This window comes from Microtus ochrogaster, unplaced genomic scaffold, assembly GCF_000317375.1.
Source record: "Microtus ochrogaster isolate Prairie Vole_2 unplaced genomic scaffold, MicOch1.0 UNK5, whole genome shotgun sequence".
Taxonomy (NCBI): domain Eukaryota; kingdom Metazoa; phylum Chordata; class Mammalia; order Rodentia; family Cricetidae; genus Microtus; species Microtus ochrogaster.
In genome coordinates, this window is record NW_004949103.1 from 10703077 (window position 1) to 10724594 (window position 21518).

At 45.9% G+C, this 21518-nt stretch overlaps 1 protein-coding gene across 1 annotated transcript; it reads right to left on the reverse strand.

The window, feature by feature from the left end:
- Positions 1–1427: 1427 nt before the first annotated feature.
- Qdpr (quinoid dihydropteridine reductase) lies at positions 1428–18986 on the reverse strand. Its single transcript, XM_005365997.3, has 7 exons — positions 18814–18986; positions 16334–16426; positions 12847–12943; positions 11731–11871; positions 7081–7189; positions 5356–5439; positions 1428–2072 (listed from the first exon to the last, which is right to left on the reverse strand). Exons 1-7 carry the CDS (start codon positions 18907–18909, stop codon positions 1967–1969), a joined length of 726 nt encoding a protein of 241 aa, XP_005366054.1. The 5' UTR covers positions 18910–18986; the 3' UTR covers positions 1428–1966.
- Between the last annotated feature and the right edge of the window lie 2532 nt (positions 18987–21518).

A 21518-nucleotide genomic window follows, 5' to 3' on the forward strand; every position in this document is an offset into this window, starting at 1 on the left:
TGGGCCCTTGAGTCTCCGGAAACGTGAGCAACATGAACCTTTTTGTTTGTAGTTACCAGCCTCCAGTATCTCCAGCTCAGTGTCTCAGGATGGGCTAATGTTGTTTATATTACTCTCTCTGTGTTTAAGTTCACTTTTATGTGTACAGGTGTTTTGCCATCATGTATGTCTGTACATCACATGTACCTGGTACCCCACAGAAGGCACCAGATCCCCTAGAACTGGAATTACGGGTAGATGGGAGGCACCATGGGAGTGGTGGGAATCAATCCCAGAGCCTCCGAAAAGAGCAGCCACTACTCTTCACCAATGAGCCACCTCTCCAGCCACCCTATACTTTAGCCAACTCAAGCCTTGGTCTTCTCTGCCTAGCTCTATTGCCAGTTACCAGCTTGTCTCCTTGCTGCTGTCGTCACCTTTATCGCCTGCACTGGCTGAAGACAGACATACAAGGACTTCTAGATGAGTGTTTACAGCACAGGTTACAACAGCCTAAAGGAGGAGCCCAAGAATGTACGCTTGTCAACAGGATGAACAAAATCAAAATGTCTTTTGGTACAAGGGAATAGCATTCCTCCATCAGCAGGAAACATGTACCTATACACAGTCTGCAAGGGAGACTATGAAGACCATGCCATGTGTGAGCCGGACCTAAGATGCCAGATGTTAATAAAATACCAGAAGAGGAAAATCCACTGAAATAGAATGAAGATGAGTGGGGACCAGGAGCCAGAGGGAGGGAGGCACTGAGACCTGCTTAAGAGCCCTGGATTTGACTCTGCCAATGAAAATACTTTGGGCCGGGCGGTAGTGGCACACACCTTTAATCCCAGCACTCTGGAAGTAGAGGCAGGTGGATCTCTGTGAGTTCAAGACCAACGTGGTCTACAGAGCGAGTCCCTGGACAGCCAAGGCTAAACAGAGAAAGCCTGTCCCAGGGGCGGGGAGGACCTCTGGAATTAGAGGCGAGGTGATGGCTGTATGCCAGAGTTGTATCTTACAAGCTGAAACTCTTGCCTTAAATTGGCTAGTGGTATATCATTTCATGAAAAGAGAAAGCAAACTAAAGGTCTTTATAGTAGGTGACTCTCTGGTGAGGGGATTCTGGCCTTATGCAAGTCCTAGCAGCAACAACAATGCTACTTATCTCTCTGGGCCTCAGTTTCCCCATCTATAATCCAGACTGGATTATATCACAACTCCTTCACCACAACAGTCTGAATCAGTCACATGGAGAGTTGCTCTGACCTCACAGAGCCATCCCCCCAAGTCATGCGCATATGGCAGGCTGGGGCCTGCTGCCTTGTGGCAAACACTTGTCTCAGATCGACTCTCCCCTCTTAATCCACCAGGAGAAAAGACCCCCATATCTCACGGTTCCACTCTCCTAGGACCACTGTGTATAAATCAGGACTTGAGCCAAAAAGACAACACAAGACATGAAGTGTGTTTATTAGGAAAGACACACTAAACACGCACAAATGGTTCTTCTGCATACCTAGCTTACACACTACACACACACAAGTGGTTCTTCTGCATACCTAGATTAGGCTGGGACACAAACGGACATCATGACAGAGTCCATTGGGTTTGCTTACATCACAAAAGAATTTTCAAGGCAGTTCAGTTTCAGGCCACAAAAATCACATCTATGGCACCAACATGGAATTCAAAACCAGGCTTGACTTCAAAGTGCCCCAAATGCCAACAAACGAGAGGACTGTCAAGGGTCTCCAGTGCCATCCAGGATGCCGTGACACAGGCTGCGCACACCTCCCGAGGCCTCAGCGCTGGCACTGCTCCTTACAGTCCTCTCTGCTCATTTCTCATAACCACGCCATCCAGGACAGCAAAGGAACGCTATGTAGGAGACAAACAGGACCAAGTACAGAAAACGTGGGGCCAGATGCGGCCACACCCAGGTTAGTGATGTTTCGGGAGGCCCGCCCAGGCACTGAGATGGGGCTTAAAAGTACGCTGGGGTAAGCTCTGTCTTCCCGTCTGTGGTTACCACCTGGATTAGGCTTCCTGAGTTCGGCCGCTTATTCCCAGTGATCCAGTCATGGAATGTTCTAGAATAAGAAGAGATAGTTTACATTCTTAGAGAAAAACTCTGGGTACATGCTAATATTCATCTGGTGGCCTTGGATGTAAAAGGGTTTCTGTGGGAAGCTACGAGAAGGCCACTGTCCATAGAGATATAAATAAACTGTGACTGACAAGGAATTAATGTAATCTGTGCTTTTGCTTTTGTCCTTTTCTACATAGTGAAAATGCTCCACAATACAGTAGTATGGTTTTAACTAATAAACAGATTTTAGGTGATTAACTGTAAGAGAAAGATAAATGTACCATACAGGCATCCCTGAATAACTATGGAGGTCGAGTTTCCCAGACTGCCAAGGACCCCAGCATCCCAGGAAGTCACCCAGGCCTCCTTTAAGTAAGGACCATGCTATCTGCATATAACCACACATTCTCCCATGTACTCCCACATCACCCCAGACGAATGACAGTAACTCACACCACACACATACTACATCAGCTGTTAAAACTGTGCTGTCTTTAGGAAATAACAAGGAGCAGTCTCCACCGACTTAGTACAGAAGCGTCTCTTCCAGTGTTTTTATGTGAGGCTGGTTAAACTGGCACATGAGAACCCACAAATAAAGAAAACCAGCTTCTGCTTTATTCCTTTCTCAAGTTTAAAAGGATGAAAACTCATTCTTTAATTTCAGCAAACACATGTGGGGCAGCCAAGACGAGATACAAAAAGCGGGCTACTATCGTAAAATATATTGAGACTTAAAACATCTAGCTGTTTGTGGAGATAGGCAACTAAGCCTACCTGGAACAAAGGAAGACCCTGGTTATGAAGTTTAACAACCAGGGAGAAGCCGGACAGTGGTGGTGCATGCCTTTAATCCCAGCACTCAGGAGGCAGAGGCAGGTGGATCTCTGTGAGTCTGAGGCCAACCTGATCTACAAGAGCAAGTTCCAGGACAGGCTCCAAAGCTACAGAGAAACCCTGTCTCAAAAAAAAAACAAAAAAACAAAAACAAGGAGAAGACAGCAACAAGCAGGTAATGGTATCTAACAGTGAAGCATTTACATTTGAGTACCCTTGAGTACCAACCACCTGAGGATCCACAGCCAGGATCTCAGACTTCTAACTGGAAAGCACTCAACTCTTAGGATGCTCTGTGGTCCCAGTGTGCAACCCTGCAGACCAGATTTGACAGTCATCTACTAGATTCTTAGGCTCCTTCTCTGGCTATTGTATAAGCCAACAAGGTATACAAGGGTCTCAAAACAATTGCTAAACCACCTTGAAATGCTGCCACTGATCAAGGTCGCATCCCTGGGCTAGATGAGCTGGGTACCTTTGAGAGAGAGAAAGGGGTCTCTGTGTTCATCACACATGTCTTTCCTGCTTTGGCCTCTCTAGCAGTGTGGAGTGGATGACAGACAGGGCATGCTTACCACAGAGGGTAAAGAAGGTAGTGTGCTCACAAGCAGCTTAAACAAATTTCACTCTAACTTGTCAACTGACCTTCAAGTGGGTAAAGTGACTGCTAGAGCAAAGGGTGCCTGACAGCCCTTGTCGGCTGACTTGTGGCTGGGTGTGAATTCAGGCCCAGGAGCCTCAGTGCTGGGTCCAGAGTCTAGATTCTAGGTTAGTACGTCACTCACTCATCATGGGCACATTGGCCTTTAAAGAGAAATGTAAAAGCAATCACAAACCAAAGCATGGTGTCTTCTGCAACCTCCTTTCTCAATCAAGTATCAAAGCATGACCCCCAGGTTACCATGTGGTTAGCAGGCCCACAGGCCCACAGCCACACTGCCTAAGTAAGAACCTAGGTTTGCTACTCTTTGGGCAGATTGACTACTCAGCCCCAACTCTTAAATAATGAAAATAATTTCCTATGAGCATTAAATAAGGTAAAAGGATTGTGAGCTAGGGAGATGACTCATTCGGTAAAGTGCTTGTCACAAAAGCATGAGGATCTAATTTAGGTCTCCAGAACTCGCATAGAAAAATATTTCTGCACATCCTATAACCCCAGCGCTGGGGAGGCAGAGGCGAGAAGCTCCCTGGCGTTCACGTGCCATCCAGTGGAGTGGGAACTGAGTTTCTGATTCAGTGAGAGGTTGTCTCATAAAAAGAGGTGAAGAGGATAGAGATACAGCTGTCTCAGGGGCTACGAATGCATACTGCTTTTGTAGAGAACCCGACTTCAGTTCCCAGCATGCCATCAGGCAGTTCCCAACACTCTGTAACTTCAGCTCCGGGGAACTCAAGCCTCTGGCCTCTTCCAACCCCTGCACTCATGGGCACACACCTACCATCAGACACATACACACAAATAACTAAAAATAAAACACATCTTTAAGAAGAAACGTGGAAAATGACTGATGGAAACACCTGATGTCAATCCCCTGACTTCCAACGCATGCACGCACACACACACACACACACACACACACACACACACACGTATTTAGAATACCTATTTAATAGCACATAACTAGAACTATGTAGGTACTTATTTCAAACATAAATACAAGTTTTCTCCACTTAATTTAAATGAGTTCTAACATCAGGTCAGAAACAAACACCAACTGCAGCTGTCAGAGCAGCTATGGCATTGGCACTCTGGGGAAAGCCATCTCCTGTAGGGACTATGACCCAGCCATCCCATACCAAGGCAGCACCTGGCCACAGTAGGCATCCAGTGAGCCCAGACTTACTAAATAGAAGGCTTTGGGAACTGAGTAAAGCATCACCAAACAGTAAAACCAACTCCCTCTCCAGTGAGCTTCCAAGCTGTCTCTAGATGACTAGGGAGTGTCACTTCCTGGTCAGTGACTGTTGATTAGGACCTTCAAAATGAAGACCAAACATCTGGGGCTCAGCACTGGTTGAGACATAGGACTGAGACTTCCTCCCTGTCTTCCTGTCACAGAGTTATTCCTGGATACATTGCTGATTTATAACCCAGAGATGGGGATTACTGAATATTTGCTATAGGTCAGACACACTGCCAAGCACTTAACACACTCTACCACGGTTCGTTCCCTGCACCGTCATCATGGACCTCATCACACACAGGCAAGCTCTGTGTCCGAGGGCAGTTTACAATCGTGCTTACTTTGGTCAGACAGGGAGAGGAAAAGAGGTCCAGACTCATGTCAGGGCTACTCATCCCTCCACACAACTGCTGCTCTCCAAATTCAAGTGCATCAGGACCTCAGAACCCCAGAACCTCACCCAGGATCACCAAGAGTCCCCAAAGGGCAGGGGACGGAGCCTGGAGGCTGCTTAGTCACTGCCTCTCCTGTGATACTCACTCAACCAGGAACTCTAAGGGTGTCCAGGAGCTGAAGTCTGCCTCAGGCATTGATTTCCTGTTCATCGGAGTATCCAGGGTAACCCTGCAATGTAGAGATAAGTGTGTCATTTGTGCATTGCCTCTATAATAACAGGAGTCTGGTTCTTGGCCATGAAAAGACAAACACAGCAGCACCACTGGGAGCCTCTGGCGCTGAGCACGACATTTACATGGAGAGATCAGACAGGATAATCAGAGAGCAGCAAGCTGTCCACATTAACAAAAATCACAGCTGAGGGAAATCCAATAAGGCTCTTTGTGGCTCACACTAGGGCAGGCAAGAACAAAACAGGGAGAGTCACACTTTACCTTTACATCAAACACAGCCTTTGTCAAAGGCAAGGGCTTTATTGAGTTCTCGTGGACACTCTGAAATGCGGCAGACTCATTTCTAAGCATTTATGTGAAATAACAGTCCTCAAAATATCAAAATTGCAAAGCATTATTTTTAAGTATATGGCTGCCTTCCAGGAAACTTAGGATTTTCAGGGAGAGAATATGAATTGGCACAAAACATTTGGGCCTGAGACATCAGTCAGAACAGCTGAGAGGCAGCTCAGTCATAAAACCTCACCAGTGAAGGACTGGAAAGCTAACTAGTCCCTGAGCTGCCCCAGGGTCCTTTACAGACTGGAAGCAAGAGGCACTGAGAAAGAGCACGCCAAGCCCAAGGCAGCAACCTCTGCCTCTGCCTGAAACAGCTGACTAGGGATTCACTTCCTGGTCAGCTAGAAATGTTCCCATAGAACATTTCTATGATCTCCTACCTATTCTCCCCACACTGTTCCCATGCCTGGCTACACACACACACACACACACACACACACACACACACACACACACACACAACTTTAACAATGTGAAAACAGAAAGAACTGTATAAAGTAAAATAAAGTGTGTGGACACTTTAAAAGTAGGAGTAGAGAAGAAAACACAAAAGAGGCAAAAAGGTAGATGCATCCCTCAAGACAGATCATCAAAACCCTGAAATACTGCCCGAGCTGAATGTACCTCTCAGCCCAGATCCCTAGGTTGAAGCCTAGCCTGCAGTATAACAGGAGTAGGGCCTTTATGAGATAATTAGGTTGGGTGTGGCTCCATAGATGGATTGGGACACTTACAGAAGGCGGGCTAAGGAAGCCTATCTTGTCTTTCTACTGTAGGACAGCAGGTACCACCTACAGCAGCAGTTCTCAACCTGTGGATCGCAACCCCTTTAGGGGAGTCAAACAACCCTTTCACAGGGGTCATCTAAAACTGATCAGATACTGATCTAAAACACAGATACTGACATTATGATTTATAACAGTAACAAAATTATCGTTATGAAGTAGCAACAAAAAATTTATGGAGGGGGTCACCACAGCATGAGGAACTGTATTAAAGGGCCAAAGCATTAGGAAGGTTGAGAAGCACTGCTCTATGGAAACAAGCTCTCACCAGGCACCAACCCTGCTGGCATCCTCAACTTGGACTTTCTAATCCATACAACCATGATCAGTACAATTCTGTGGCTTATAAAATACCTAGTTGAGGGTACTGTGAACAGTAGCAAGTATACATAAGACAGGAGCTTACGCGCCTTTGGGGACACACACTCAAAGCCACAATAGAAAGGGACCCTCAAAATGTCAACACTAGGCAGCAGACAAGGTGTAAGCAGTGGAAACTCCTAAGCACCTACGGGAGCACAGCAATGGCAGCAGCCCCGGGTGGCATGCCACTGTTCTTCCCGGCAAGGCTCTGGCAGAGCTGATGGACGGCGCCCTTGGCCATGCCGTAGCCGATCATCCCTGGGAAAGTGAAGAAAACAGTTGGTTACACAGACATTAGGTGCAATATCCTCAGCTCTCTGTTCCCTTAAGACCTTAGCCACATAGTGGGTATCCTCCTGCAAGCAGGGCACCCTCACTTGTCCTACCAAAATAGCAGCAACCAGAGAAAGGTGGTGGGGCAAGTGGGCAAGGTGTGGCATCTGGGCAGTCCCCAAGAATGCAGGTTTTACAGGGCGCTGTGGCCGGGAGCCATCCCACTTCCTGAGGTGGGGCTCACATGCCTGTTCCCTACGACTGTAATGGTCAGATTCTCTAGCCTGGTTGTTCATGTGCACACCTCAACCTGTCAAGGCTGCACCAGGACCAACCAGGAAGAGCCCGGGAGGCCACAGAGGTCAGGTGGTGGGAGGGACTGCTGAGCTGACCACGGCATGGCTTTGCACAGGACCAGGCTGACAAAGCCACTTGCCCAGGAGCATAAAGGAAGGTGTTTTCCCATCCCACCCCCACTCGTGGCATCTTCACTAGTGCACAGTTATCCCCACCGTGGAGCAGGAGTCTACTGTCCACTGGGGACGGCATCCTCTTCCCTCCAGCATACACAGCAGCAGACTGTGCATTCTAACACGGCTGCCTGCTACAGCCTGACCTTGACATTATTTCTCTACGCTCTTCATGCCCATCCTATGAAGGCTGTCATTGCTTCCACACACCAAACTCCCATTTAGCCCTCATATGTCATGGAGCCTCCTCTGACCATGAACCCCCAGATTCAGTGCTAAGCATGTGAAAATATAAGGCAGCTCCCTGACTCCAAGGGCAAAACCCAGGATCCAAGTTGAGGGTCTGGGCTAAGGACACACAGTGAGTCCTCAGCACTGTGACTCAGGGAGAGTCAGCAGCCCTCCAGCCACCGGCCCTCACTACACATGAGTACAGGTAGCCCCGGAGCTCCAAGGCATCAGTCCCCCTGGAGCTGGGTTACAGGTGGTTGTGAGCTGCCTGATGTGAGTGCTGGGAACCCAACTCAGTTCCTCTGCAAGAGCATCACGTGCTCTTAACCACTGAACCATCTCTCCAGCCTCTGTTTGTTTTCTGAGACAGGTTCTCATTATATAGCCCTGGCCGGACAAGAACCAGCTATGTAGACTAGGCTGGGCCTCAAACTTGCAGCAATCCTACCTCTGCCTATGGGTTACTGGCATGAGCTACCACACTAAGCCTCAGAAAGTAGTATCTAATACATTTTTAAATTATCTTTATCTATGTATGTGTTTATTTTGTATGTGTGTATGTATGTGTGACTGGGCATGCGTGCACATACCATAGCACGTGTATGGAAATCAGAGGACAGCCTGTGGAAGTTGCTTCACTCCTTCCACCACGTGAGTCCCAGGGATCGAATTCTGGTCATCAGGCTTGGTGGCAAATGCCTTTACCCACAAAGTCCATCTCCCGAGCCCTCAACACATCTTTTATTCTTATGAATGTGACGGTCATGGTGGCACACACTTGCCATCCTAGCAACTGGAGTATGAATTCAAGTTCATTCCAGGATGAACCTCTCTCCAAAAAAAAAAAATGCTTCTAATATAAAAACATGAATTCAAACAGAAGTGTGGTATGGGTGCACATGAGAACACATATAGAACGCTTCCAAAAGGCTGCCCAAGGTCTGTAGCCAACTACCTTCAGATTGCCATAGGGATCAGGCACTTGAGCAGTCTCCCCATTAAATGTATGTCTTAAAGTGCCATGTGAGTGTTTCCTACATGCACTGGTTAGAACACGCTAATATAAAAATACATGGATACAAATAATACACAGCCATCCCATTTTCTCCCATAAGTTCTGTTCAACAGCTCTGAACCCTTGGTCACATCAGCTCCTCCACAGAATGTTTCCAAGAACAGAATCTTCTCAACTCTCTCATCTTCTGCCCTTGAGTTGTCCAGGACATTTGCTTAGACAGTAATTTACCAAGAAGTAATGATATGGGATTTCTTTCTGTACACGGTGAATATGTATGGCTCTCATTGGTTGATAAATAAAGCTGCTTTGGCCTATGGCAAGGCAGAATATAGCTAGGCAGGAAATTCAAACAGAGATATGGGAGGAGTAAGATACCAGAGCATTACCGGTAAGCCACGGGACACATGGCAACAAACAGATTATTAAAAATGGGTCAGTTTACATGTAGAGCTAGCCAGTAATAAGCCTGAGCCATAGGCCAAACAATTATAGTTAATATTAAGCCTCTAAATTATTATTTTCTAAGTGGCTGCAGGGACCAGAGGGTGAGAGAGAAACCAACCCAACGGGACCGGGTGAGACAGAAAAAAGACTTCCAGTGACACTGTAATGTGCATAAGAAGCTGCACACATTCAGGGCGTCTCATCTGAGCACATCCTGGCATGAGCACATGGGCTGGCTGCCTTAAGCTCCCTCTCCCCTGAGAATGAAGTCTGATGCTGTTGTCATGGAAGGTCTGCAAGTGCAATAGCAGAAGAGGCGACCTAAGTCCAGGGAGGTGGGATTTACAGCCCAGCCCAGCAACCAATCCCTGACCAGCTTCAGCAACAACTGATTGCCAAAGCAGGTCAAGGTCTCAAGAAGTTACTTAGAGGAGTATTTCGCCATCCTCAGCATAAGCAAATGGTGGTTTAAAAATACAACTCAGCAAAGTACAGGGTGCTGTCTACCTTTTAATCCCAACACTGTAAGGGCCAAAAAGCTTTAGGAGGAAAGAAATGAGCAACGAGCAACCCATGGCTTACTTCAACAGAACAACACAGATACGAGATCATTCACAAAATATTAAAAGAGAGCATACAACTATGCTGGACACTTTCTTCCAAATTATAATGTGATCATACAGTCCCTCAAGGGAGGCTTCCAACCACAGCCCAGCATGGCTGCAGAGCAGGACCATTAAGATGAACCATCACATGGAACCACCTGTACTTGTAAAACCAAAGAAAATGGGAGCCTGCTTTGTCCTTTAAAAAATTAGTCTTTCAGTCCTGGGGTTTTGTTTTTGAAATGTCAACCTATTACTCATTTCTCTGTTTACTCTCTAGTACCTCTGCCCTATGCCACCTTTAATAAAAAGCAGCTTTCAACCAGACAGACATCTAACATTTACACGGTTTTAATTATTGCAACAGCCACAGACCTGCTAGATCTATGCTCTGTGAAATGCGATGAGCAGCAAGAAATTACTAATTAACAAGAGCCTCATGGTTCAATGAGTTTCATTAAAACTAGAAAGTACCCCAAGATCTCTACCACTTCCATTCGAAGAAGTGTACCTCTTAAACCAGGTATTACAGCTGAGACTTAGTGATCACCCTTCTGTGCCCCTTACTTAAGTCCCTTTATCCTTGGCCCTAAATGAATGAATGACTTGATATGCACTCTGCTCCCCAAATTTGTAGGCTGTCCTAATCCCTCTATAATTCAGAAAGTTACTATATTTAGATATTTAAAGTGGCAATTAAGTTAAAATGAGATCGTTAGGGTACAACTGTAATGTAGACGGGCCAAGGCGCTTCTAAGAGGTAGATGATCATCCCTCTGTGTCTTGGTCCTAAGTTCTACCCCATAGAAGCATCTTGGCCCATCTAGATTAGGGTTGCACCCTAACAATCTCATTTTAACTAAATTATCACCTTAAAGATCTTGTAAGAAAGCAGCCATCCACAAGTCAGTGAGAAAGGCCTCGAAACCAACCCTTCCAACATCCTGGTCTTAGACGCCTTGCCTCTGGGATGATAAGGAAACGTGTCTGTCCATTGAGCAAGCCAAGGCATGGGGGCCCCAGCAAAAGAATACAGGGAATAAGAAATGCAAAAGAAGGGTCTTCGTGATGGAATGGAAGCAACTCACAATTTAGAAATAGTCAGGGGTTTAGTTCAAAGTATATTCATTACATATTCACCAAATAAATCTGGACAATTTATTTAACTCTCTAAATCTTGTTTTTCTAACCAATGAATTGGAAAGGTAACAATGATGCCTACACCATGATTCAACAAAAATAATGGTAAAGTGTTAAGACTATATAACAATATTTGATACTAATGTGAATATAGTAAGACCTACTATGTGCTAGGCACCATCTGTGTGTCAATAACACTGCAGTTGCTCTTAAGTTAGGTAATACTATTACAATTAAAGGAACTGTGGCAAACATTTGACCAGAGAATCAGGGTCAAAAATTCACCTGCCAAAACACTTCCCTGGGACCCACGATTACAATGTAATGATAAGATGGGAGTGCTAACTAATACACATCTAGTTTGCTGTTTAATCTCTCTATTGGTCACTGATCATAAACCAGGCAGGGGTGCCAGATTACAGAACCATGAACCGGGGACAAATGCAAATGACAAGATTAAGATTGCTCCCTATAAGACGACTCTGGCATAAAAGGAATTACACCTACCCAATAAGAAAGCTCCTAAGGGCACAAAGCGAACTGCACCTCCTCAATCCAAGATGTACCCAGTAGCCCCAGCAGGAGAAGCGTTTACACGGCACAAAAATGAAGGCTTACCAGGAGTGCCATCCAAGGCAGCTTTGGCCCCAGCTAAGGTCAAGAGGCCTCCTTCCTTCAGGTGCTTTGTGGCCAAGTGGCTGGAGATGGTGGACGTCCACATACTTTGCTTCCACATCAAGTCACAGTTTTTAAAGAGTGCTGGGAAAAGGGCAAAAAAAAAAAAAAAATGTGAACTCATCACTCCCAGAGAATAACCCAGAAGACAAGCTCAACTCACACTGCCCTGCACCACAAGAAGCCCGCCAGGCCCTGCTGGTCTACCATGGGGATCTAATAAAGACAGCACAGGGCTCAGTGGTCAGAGGCACAGAGTTAAACACAGGTCATGCTGTCCCCTGGGTCTCAGCTTCCTCACCTGCTAACTGCCAAAATTTCAGCCAGTAAATTTTAGCAAATAAACCTAGGGTCAACAGACTCACCAGACTGTCAGGGCTTCAAAAATGGCTTTACTTTATAAAGGCTGTTAGGCTTATAAGAGGAACTTCTATCCCTATTCTGGCTTCTACCCCTGGTTTAAAAAAAAAAATCCATGAAACGATCACCCTACGGCTATAAAGAGGGTTTTAACAGAGTTACATTTTCATGGATAAAGTTAATGCAAGCCTTTAAAAGTCTGTAAAAGAGCTGAAACAGCAAACATTTCACAGCTGTGTTGGCCCTCTAGCCATTCCAAAGACTCAAAAGGAACAGGTGGTCACACATGCCACACTGCCAGGCTCCCCCCACCACACACACACACACACACCCTCTAGCCATTCCAAAGACTCAAAAGGAACAGGTGGTCACACATGCCACACTGCCAGGCTCCCCCCACCACCCCAGCTCTCACGTTTTCTTCACCTCCCACCTTCGTCCATGGGATGCTGCTGAGAGAAAACCCTCACCAGACAGCAGACTTCGGCTGTGTTTTCCCAGCCTACGGAACTGTGAGCAGTCAATTCCCACCAATTACCCACTTCCATCACCACAAATCAAATGAAGGAACAGAGCTATGGCAAGGATCCCGAGGGACCAACAGAAAACCAGCTGGCCTGGTACCCCATCTAGACCAGAGCTGTGTCAGCTAGACAAAGAGCAGAGCAGAAGCAATAATTAACTCGGAAAAAGACTCACACTTGGATTTGGCATTGCCCCCAGCCCATCCTCCAGCCACACAGAGAATCGCATCCACCTTCTGATCACCTAGGAGCTTTCCAACCTCAGCAGTGACCTTAAACAAAAGAGGCAAAGGTGAGCTGAAACAGGCCGTGTTTTCTCTTTCCCTTCTTCTTCAGCCAGTTTATAGTACCTTCAACCAGTACCTAACCTAGCAACTGGCTGGGGAAATTAGATGGAAGAAGTTTCATGTATTTTGGATAGTGAAGCCAACAACTTTTCAATATGGATTTCATAAGGTTGAACCTCTACATGAACAATTCTAAAAGGCATAGGTACCTCCTGAAATCCAAATATAAAAAAGTGGGGGAAAGAGATTTAAGAAAATAGCTGGAGCCTTGTGATAGGCAGGTGAAGCTCTGGTGTGCTCCCTTACAAATTTTCTTCAGGAACCATGGACTCGTGTTCTGAGAAGGTTCTATTCCACTCGTCCTATCCCACCCCCAACAAAAATACCCCCCCCCCTTTCTTTTGGTTCTTTTTGAGACAGGGTTTCTTTGGGTAGCCCTGGCTGTCCTGGAACTCACTCTGTAGACCAGGCTGGCCTCAAACTCACAGAGGTCCACCTGCCTCTACCTTCTGAGTGCTGGCATTAAAGGCATGTGCCACCACTACCCAGCACAAAAACATCTTAAACAAAGAAGTATCATTAAGAAACACAAAAGCAAGAAAGTGACAGCCACTGGCAAACGCTAGTAAGATGCTGAGTACATGGAGTTCATTTCAGTGGTCTCTGTGTTTGAAATGTTAAAGCCCTGAGACTGTATCCACACGTTATCTCACATTATTATTCATTAAAAGGGCAGTCTGGCAGACAGGCCATGCTGGCCAGTCACTATGGTTCTTCTTGGCTAGAATGTCTCGGTAATGCCTCTCAAGTGCTCAGTATCCATTCTGTATGAGTTTGCAAACTCATACCAAAACCCACAGTCTCTCCAGCAACAGCTCCTTCGAACCATTTCTTCTTTTCTTTTCTTTTTTTTTATTTGCAAATTTCAAAAGAATCAAAATGAAACAGTAGAAATCAAGTAAGAACCAGGAAGAGAAATGGAGATTATATTTTAAAGAACTTAACAGTAGGTTGGATGCAGGGAATGAGTAAATAATCAGTGGATTTCAGTTGATATAGTAATAAAAATGTCTCCAAATAAAATGTCAGGAAGGAAATTACAGAGATAATTGGGGAAGAATTTTAGCCATTTCTTCTTTTCTGAAGACTCAAACCGTTCTTTCAGAGGGACTGCTCGGCCAGTGGAAAGCAAGCTCCTGCACATCACACTGAATGCTTTCCTCTTAGGCAGATTCTGGAATCCTGTGCTTTCTACCTTCTCTGGTTAGATTATTGTTGACCTTCCTCCTACAACCCTGAGCAATCCCAGAAGTCCCTCCCTTCTTTCAGAAGCCAAGTTTCTCTGACCAGAACACAGACTAGTAGTTCTCAACCTGTGGGTCATGACCCCTTTTCAGGGGGGGGGTGTCAAACAACCCTTTCAAAGATGTCACTGAAGACCATAAGAAACACAGATATTTATATTATGATTTATAACAGTAGCAAAATTACAATCATGAAGTAGCATCAACATAACATGAAGAACTGTATTAAAGGGTCCCAGCATTAGGGAGGGTGAAAACCACTGACTAGACCCTGAATGCCAGAGGTTACATCAATTCCTCACATCTGGATGGGCACAGGATCCATGCCACTCTGCCTACTTTTCAAGGAAGCACAGAACAAGGAGCAACTATGGACCACCACACCTTTGCTTCATTCTTATAATAAAGTAGGACAATATATAATAAAGTCTCAGGTGGGGACAGCTTCAACACTGAAAAACTGATAGGGTGGCTTGTAAGATGATTCAACCAATAGATGGACCTGTTAGTTTGACCCCTAAATCAAGTGGTGGAGGGCAAGAACTATCAATGAAAAGTTGCCCTCTGACCTCTACGCATCGATTACGGCATGTACGCCCACACTGACATTCTCATTCATCCGCCTCCCTTTCTCCACCCGCCCAAATAAATAAACCCACACTGCCACTGAACTTCTACGTAACAAGGACTGAGGGGCACTGGAAGCAGAACCCACACTCGGAAGGACCGGGGCTCTCCAAGCCCTCCCACTGTTCTTCTCCTGAGGTTTAGCTTTCATTGCTTAACCCACATGACTGCTTTGAGACACAACCACAGCACAAGAGCACAACCAGAAAGTCCGCTGCCAGGGCTCAAACCACAGCTATGGCACTCTCCTACCTGTGGAACCTTTAAAGACCAGGATCTTTCTGTGTGTCTTTCCCTCATCTGTGATTCAAAACAGCCAAGGAGCATGAACTATCAGCTGGTGTTGGGACCACGGGAGAGAGCACATCGAGGCAGACCTGCTCCTCCCCTAACCCTAGCATCAACTAGCTTCTCAGACTGTCACAGACCAAAACCTAGTGACTGCACTGTGACGTGGCCCACCAGCCTGCCTACCCAGGAGTCCTGAACACAGCACACCATGCAGAGAAGGAGGTAGGAATTTCCTTGGGAATGAGGGTGAGAGCCTAGGCCTGAGTCTTCCAGGAAGTTGATCAGACTCCTCCATAGGCAAGACTGCTTAAGAGCCTCTAAGATACTCAGACTAGGACATCCATCCAACTGGCCATGGGGCCCTTCTGGAGAATAGCATTATGTTGAGGAGAAAGGTGGTATTTACCATTCATTGGCATATTTCTAGGTTTTTATTGGTTTTCCTGTGTTATAATTTGCACATAATTTCATAACTGCAAATAATATATTGTTAGTATTTATGCTGTGAACTAGGTAAACTTTACTTTTCAAAATATATGAAATATACAAAGATGTTTAAGCTCACTATTCTTGCTAAATAGTAAAAACAAACAAAAAAATGAACTTAAATAAGAAAAAAGCCTGAGACATACATAAAGAGAAACTAAGTAAGCCATAGCCAATCAACAAAATAAAATATTGTATGTCAACAAAGTGTTTAAACGAGACAAAGTACTTAAACTAAAGGGTAATGTTTTAAAAATCTAACCATCAGCCGGGCGATGGTGGCGCAAGCCTTTAATCCCAGCACTCGGGAGGCAGAGGCAGGCGGATCTCTGTGAGTTCGAGACCAGCCTGGTCTACAGAGCGAGGTCTCCAGGACAGGCTCCAAAGCCACAGAGAAACCCTGTCTCAAAAAAACAAAAAAAAAAAAAAAAAAAAAAATCTAACCAAAAGCAGTTAACATAAGCATGCAAAGCTAAGACAAGGAAACATGCTAAAATAAGCTAGTCAGAAGTGGATTCTAAAATTTATCTTTGTTTTTGCTTTTAGTTTTGTTTTTTACTTTTTCTACATTTTCCTCTGGAGGATTTTGGAATTGGCAGACAAAGAGCACAGCCTGAGAACCCCCACTGGGCCTCTCCTGTCACAGTGAAGGACCTTTTAAAATTACCTGGTCAGCCTGCTCTGTAAACGAGTCTGTCATTTTAACAATGACACTGGCATTGGCCTCTTCATTCTCCACCACGTCGATGCTGGCGACCCACTGGAGCAAGAAAAACAATTTTAGTTAAAAGTCAGTGAGTTGCTACTTCTCTAAAGAGCCACACCCAGAAATGGGAGCAATCAGGAAAGTGAAGAGGCTTAAACTGAAAGGCATAGGACCAAAACGTTCCCAGTTTGCTATGTGGGATTCGGAAATATTTGCATATAGTTATCTTGGAGATAGGACTGGAATCTGTACACAAAATTCACATTCGGTATGCATATTTCATATGCATTGTATACTCAGTCTAAAAGAAATTTTACACAGTACTTTTAGTAATCTTGAACATGTAATAGGTTTCACATCATGAAACTTCCCAGCTGAGGCATCACATAGCCCTTAAAAAGCTGCAGATTTAGAAACATCTTGGATTTTTTGGATGCTTAACATGTAAATAAGAAAGGAAATAACAACTGGTCTCCCAGGCATCCTTCAGGGACCACTAACTGTGGTTGATACACCTTCTACCACACTTCATCCCAGGCCATCGTGTTCCTTCCTCTTCCCCGCTGGACTCTCTTGGCCAAACTCTCCATGTACCTAGAAACACCTGAGGTCAGCAGAGCCTCTGTGAAGAGCTCATAGTGAGAATCAAAAGCTTTGCTAGCCTATAATCTCTGCCACAAATACTTAAATCTGCTAGTGCAGAAGACAGTCACAAACAATACAGTGTAGAAGGGGTGTGGATGAGCCACCCTTGCAAATGCCAGATGCTAAGATATAAACTACACAAGCCACACATTATTATTCTTTTCATTTTATAAATCCATTTAAAGTGTAAAACCCTTCACAACTCTTGGGTACATAGAGATGGATAATTGTCTAGTTGTCCTACAGAAGAGCCCCTGCTCTGCAGCAGACAGACGGCCAGGCCTTAGGTGTAGATGTCCAACTCAGTTATTAATGCTGGCTCAGCCATAAAGTGGCAATCTTCTTCATCAAAGAGAGCGGGTGAATGATTAACAGGGTTAGTAAAAACAAAATGAAATGGAGGATACTCACTCCAAGCATTATTGACTTTTACTTCAAAAACCTCCAGGGTCCTTCAGGTTGAAAACCCCAGAGGCCAGTATCTATCTTTAGCTGCAAGGACAGCATCACTCAACAACACTCATTACCTGTATACCCACAAACCATGGGGAATAATACTGAGACAAAATCAGCTCCACCCCAACCCTCCCTAGGGTGCCAGGAAAGAAAGGGAAACAGATTTTGGAATAAATCTGCACCCCAGACAATGCCAAGGAGAAAGACTGCTTAGTAGCTGGCTCCCTGGCTCATGCTCAGCTTATGAAGCTAAGACCCAGCCTGCCTAGAGACAGTGCCACCCAAAACAGGCTAAGTCCTCCCGCATCAATCACCCCTCAAGACAAGCTCTCACAGAAAAGGCCACGGGCAAATCTGATCTGAGCACTGCATCCACTGAGGTTCCCTCTTTCAGGGTGACTCTAGGTTGTCAATGTGACCATAAAAGCTAACCAGCAGAGGGGAGCTCAATGAAATTTGAGTCAGAGAAAACTGATAGGTAGTACAGTTGAGGTAGACAAAGCCCACACTTTCAATGCTGCCTATGTCTCCACCCTTCATCTTCGCAGATGGTGGAAGAAGACACCCCAGTCTTCGAATGTTCTAAACAGATAGTGATACTACTCTTGTACCACACTTAAGCCAAAAACAAAATCCTGGGCCCTTCTCTCTCGTCCCAGGGGATCCCCTGCCCAGGCTGCTGCTTCTGCTAACTAAACTCTTAGGAAGGTGCTCCAAGCCCCCGGGCTGACTCTAGAACAAGTTTCCTGTGCTGAGCCACACTGATCCCTGCTAAAAGGCTGGGGTCAAGTTCAGCTCTGTGTTCACTTGTCCTCTGGGAGTGGACACTGGACTATACAAAGTAGTTGAAATATCTAAGCAAAGATGACAGCAGCTGAGGGACTGAGCCTTCGACTGCCAGGTCCAACAGGGCTAAAGCAACACGGGTAATAATTATTAGCTGCCATACTGATGACAGCTAGCATTTAAAACGCTTTTACCTGTTATCTCATTTAATCGTCACGATCGATCCAAGAGTAAACAGGAATATTATCGCCATTTCACTTTACGGGGGAACCGAGGATAGAGGCCATTAGTCCATTCAAGGTCACTGGGCTAATAACTTAGGGCAGTCCAATTCAGAGCCTCTCTGCTACCTCTCCCCTCCCGAGTCATGCTGGACCTTCCTGGCCTGGAGGAGGCCTAGGGAGCTCCTAACACCACACACTCCTTGCAGGGCAAAGGCCTTACACTTGTGGCCCAGAACAAACCGGAGTGTAACCTACGGGTGCTCAGGGCCGGTAGTTTCCCCCGTCTCCCACCCGACCCACTCCAAGTGTCTGGCTGTCCCGCAGAGTTACCCAGTTGCGGGCTCGGAAGGCCTGTACGCAGCGCGAGCCCAGAGCGCCCCTGCCGCCGTACACCAGCACCCGGCGCGCCTCGCCCGAAGCCGCCATCCTGCTCCCGATAGGCTCCCGCGGTACAGAATGACAGCGGGAACGCACTACGGTGCCCGCCGCTACCCAACGCGGAACTCAAGCGAGTGGCCCGCCCCTACCTGCGCCCCGCCCCTGAAGCTCCGCCCTGGGGTGGAGACGGAGGCATGCAGAGCCACGCCTCCCATCTCGACCAATAGGAGTGCTTCAGATGGAGCGCGTGATCTCGACTTGCCCCGCCCTAAGGCTGAGATACATTAAACCACGCCTCCAGGGTACGTGCTCCCCTGCGCGCCCCGCCCATCTGCCCCGCCTTCATCGCCCGTGAGCCAATAGGAGAGTAGCTGGCTCGGCCCGTGCTCTAAACTATGCCCTGTGGCTCGCCCATGCTTGTAGGCCAGCAGGCGGGCAGCACCTCACCCAAATACTACCTGGTGTGCAGACGGCAGCAGAGTTCCGTCCTTAAAAGTGGTCTTTTAGGAGCATCAAGCCCCAGCCAGGACAAGAGTTCAATAGTATAGGTGCTGCAGGGTGCTGAGCCTCTTGGAAGTCGGTTACATTTTTTTTCAAATGGAAGGCAATTATCTATCTGGGGACACACTTAAAAGTGAAAATCTACCAAAACAGTGATACAAAATTTGTCATGCTCTGTAGTTTAAATGTTTCCATTTCTGGAATTGATACCTTTAAAACAAAGACTATGATGGGGAGTTGTCACTATATTTAAAATAGTATATTGTACAACAGGTTTCATCTGGTAGAAAAACAAATTTAGCTATGGCAAGTTGTAGGCCTGTCCTTACACCTCTCTGTCTGCATGTAAGCGAGGGTTATCCTAGATCTACAACCCCAGTAAATCCTGGTGTCACCCCCACTTGTAGGTTAATTATTTCTGCTCAAGAGCACAGAGTCTCTTAACACCTGCACCACTGACATTCAGCATCAGATAACTGGAATTGAGAATGGCATGTTTATAAAATCCAAAGAGTCTCTGGACTCTACCCCTAGAAGCCAATAGCAAGCCCTGCCCTCAGTCATAAAGATCAAAAATATATCTGTGGTAGCACAAGCCTGGAATCCCAGATTCTGAGGCTGAAACAAGAGGACCGACCACAAGCTCAAGGCCTGCCAGGACAACAGGCTGAATTCAAGGCCAGAGTAGGTAACTTAATGAGACCCTGTTTCAAAATAAAAGGAATATTAAGGATGTAACCTAAGGATGGAGCATTTGTCTAACATGCCCAAAGGACTTAGATTCAATCCCTACAGCCAGGGGGAGGGAGACGAGGGAGGAAAACACTCTAAATATTGCCTAAGATCCCCTGAGAGGTATTTAAAAAAATCCCCTTTAATTAAGAGCCATTATCTGTCTCTGTTGTAGCCTTCGGAAATGGATACTATATTGAACTTCTTTGTGCACCTCCAGGCGACAGGTGCCTGGTAGACAACGGACGGTTTTGTCTGTAACAGGTCAGACCTGCAGACTTATGTCAGTGGACATCAGGATGTGTCTGGCCGAAGAGTCCACTGGCAGGAGCTGTATTATCCAAAGGAGAAGTGCCTCATGTCAGGCAGTTTTAAGCAATCTGCGTGTGCCAGTTCAGATTTCCTGCTCACAACAAACCTATGGCTGGCTGTACATACAAGGCGTGGGAGTCTCAGACGCCTGCCTAAGAGAGTGGTCTTCCATAGCTTGAGTTCCTCTCACCCAGTGCTTCAGTCAGCTAGGCGTGAGCTGGCTCGAACTCTGCCATTAACTCCGAAAGATTTTTCTCTGAAAGCCCTCAACACATTGCAAGTTAATATAAACCCATCATCTTAATACAGAACTGTAACTCCAAGACTTAAGCATATCTTATCTTCTAAATCTATCCTTAATGCTAAAAGAAGAATGTCAGCTGATATTATTCATCATGTATTAATATGCCAAATAGTCTTCAAGGGCTCGTATATGCACTGTGTCATTTGTTGGCTGATAAACATTTTCTATTTCCAAGCCACTGAGCTAAAGATAAGCCGCTGTATTTCAAAGGCCTATATGCCAGCCCAGTGGCACCACTGCTTTGCAACAACGGCCTGGCCCATGGGGTTGCTGGAACATCAGAGATGCAAAAGCTCACACTACAGCCCTTTGTTGTTTAGTAGAGCTCCCCACAAGCTTCAGAAATGCTGCGCTTGATTTTCATTATGGAGAGATCACTGTAGTGAGTCCCATCGTGAGCAGGGATCCTGTCTGTAAGAAAGGGTCTCGGGTTCCTACTGACCGACAGTGCAGCTTCAGAAGCCCCTCCAGATACAGGAAGCACTTGAAAGTTTACTGCACTGCCTTTGCTCAATTTTGCTCCCCACAACACTCGCAGAGTGGTTTTTGCCGATCTTATGGGACCTTTGAGTTGATATTCAACACAACAGTAAAAGTCACAATTTTAAAAGTCACAGTATGAAATGGAGATGAGAAATGATTCGACTCTGGGATCTAAAGATTAAAAGAAAAGACAGAGAGAGGGACTTTCTGGGAATAAGGGATCCCAGAGAGAGTAGACAGAGGGTTAGAATGGGAAAGCCGTGAAGAATATGATCAAAGTAACATTATATGCATGTATGAAGTCATCAATGAGATACCTAAAACA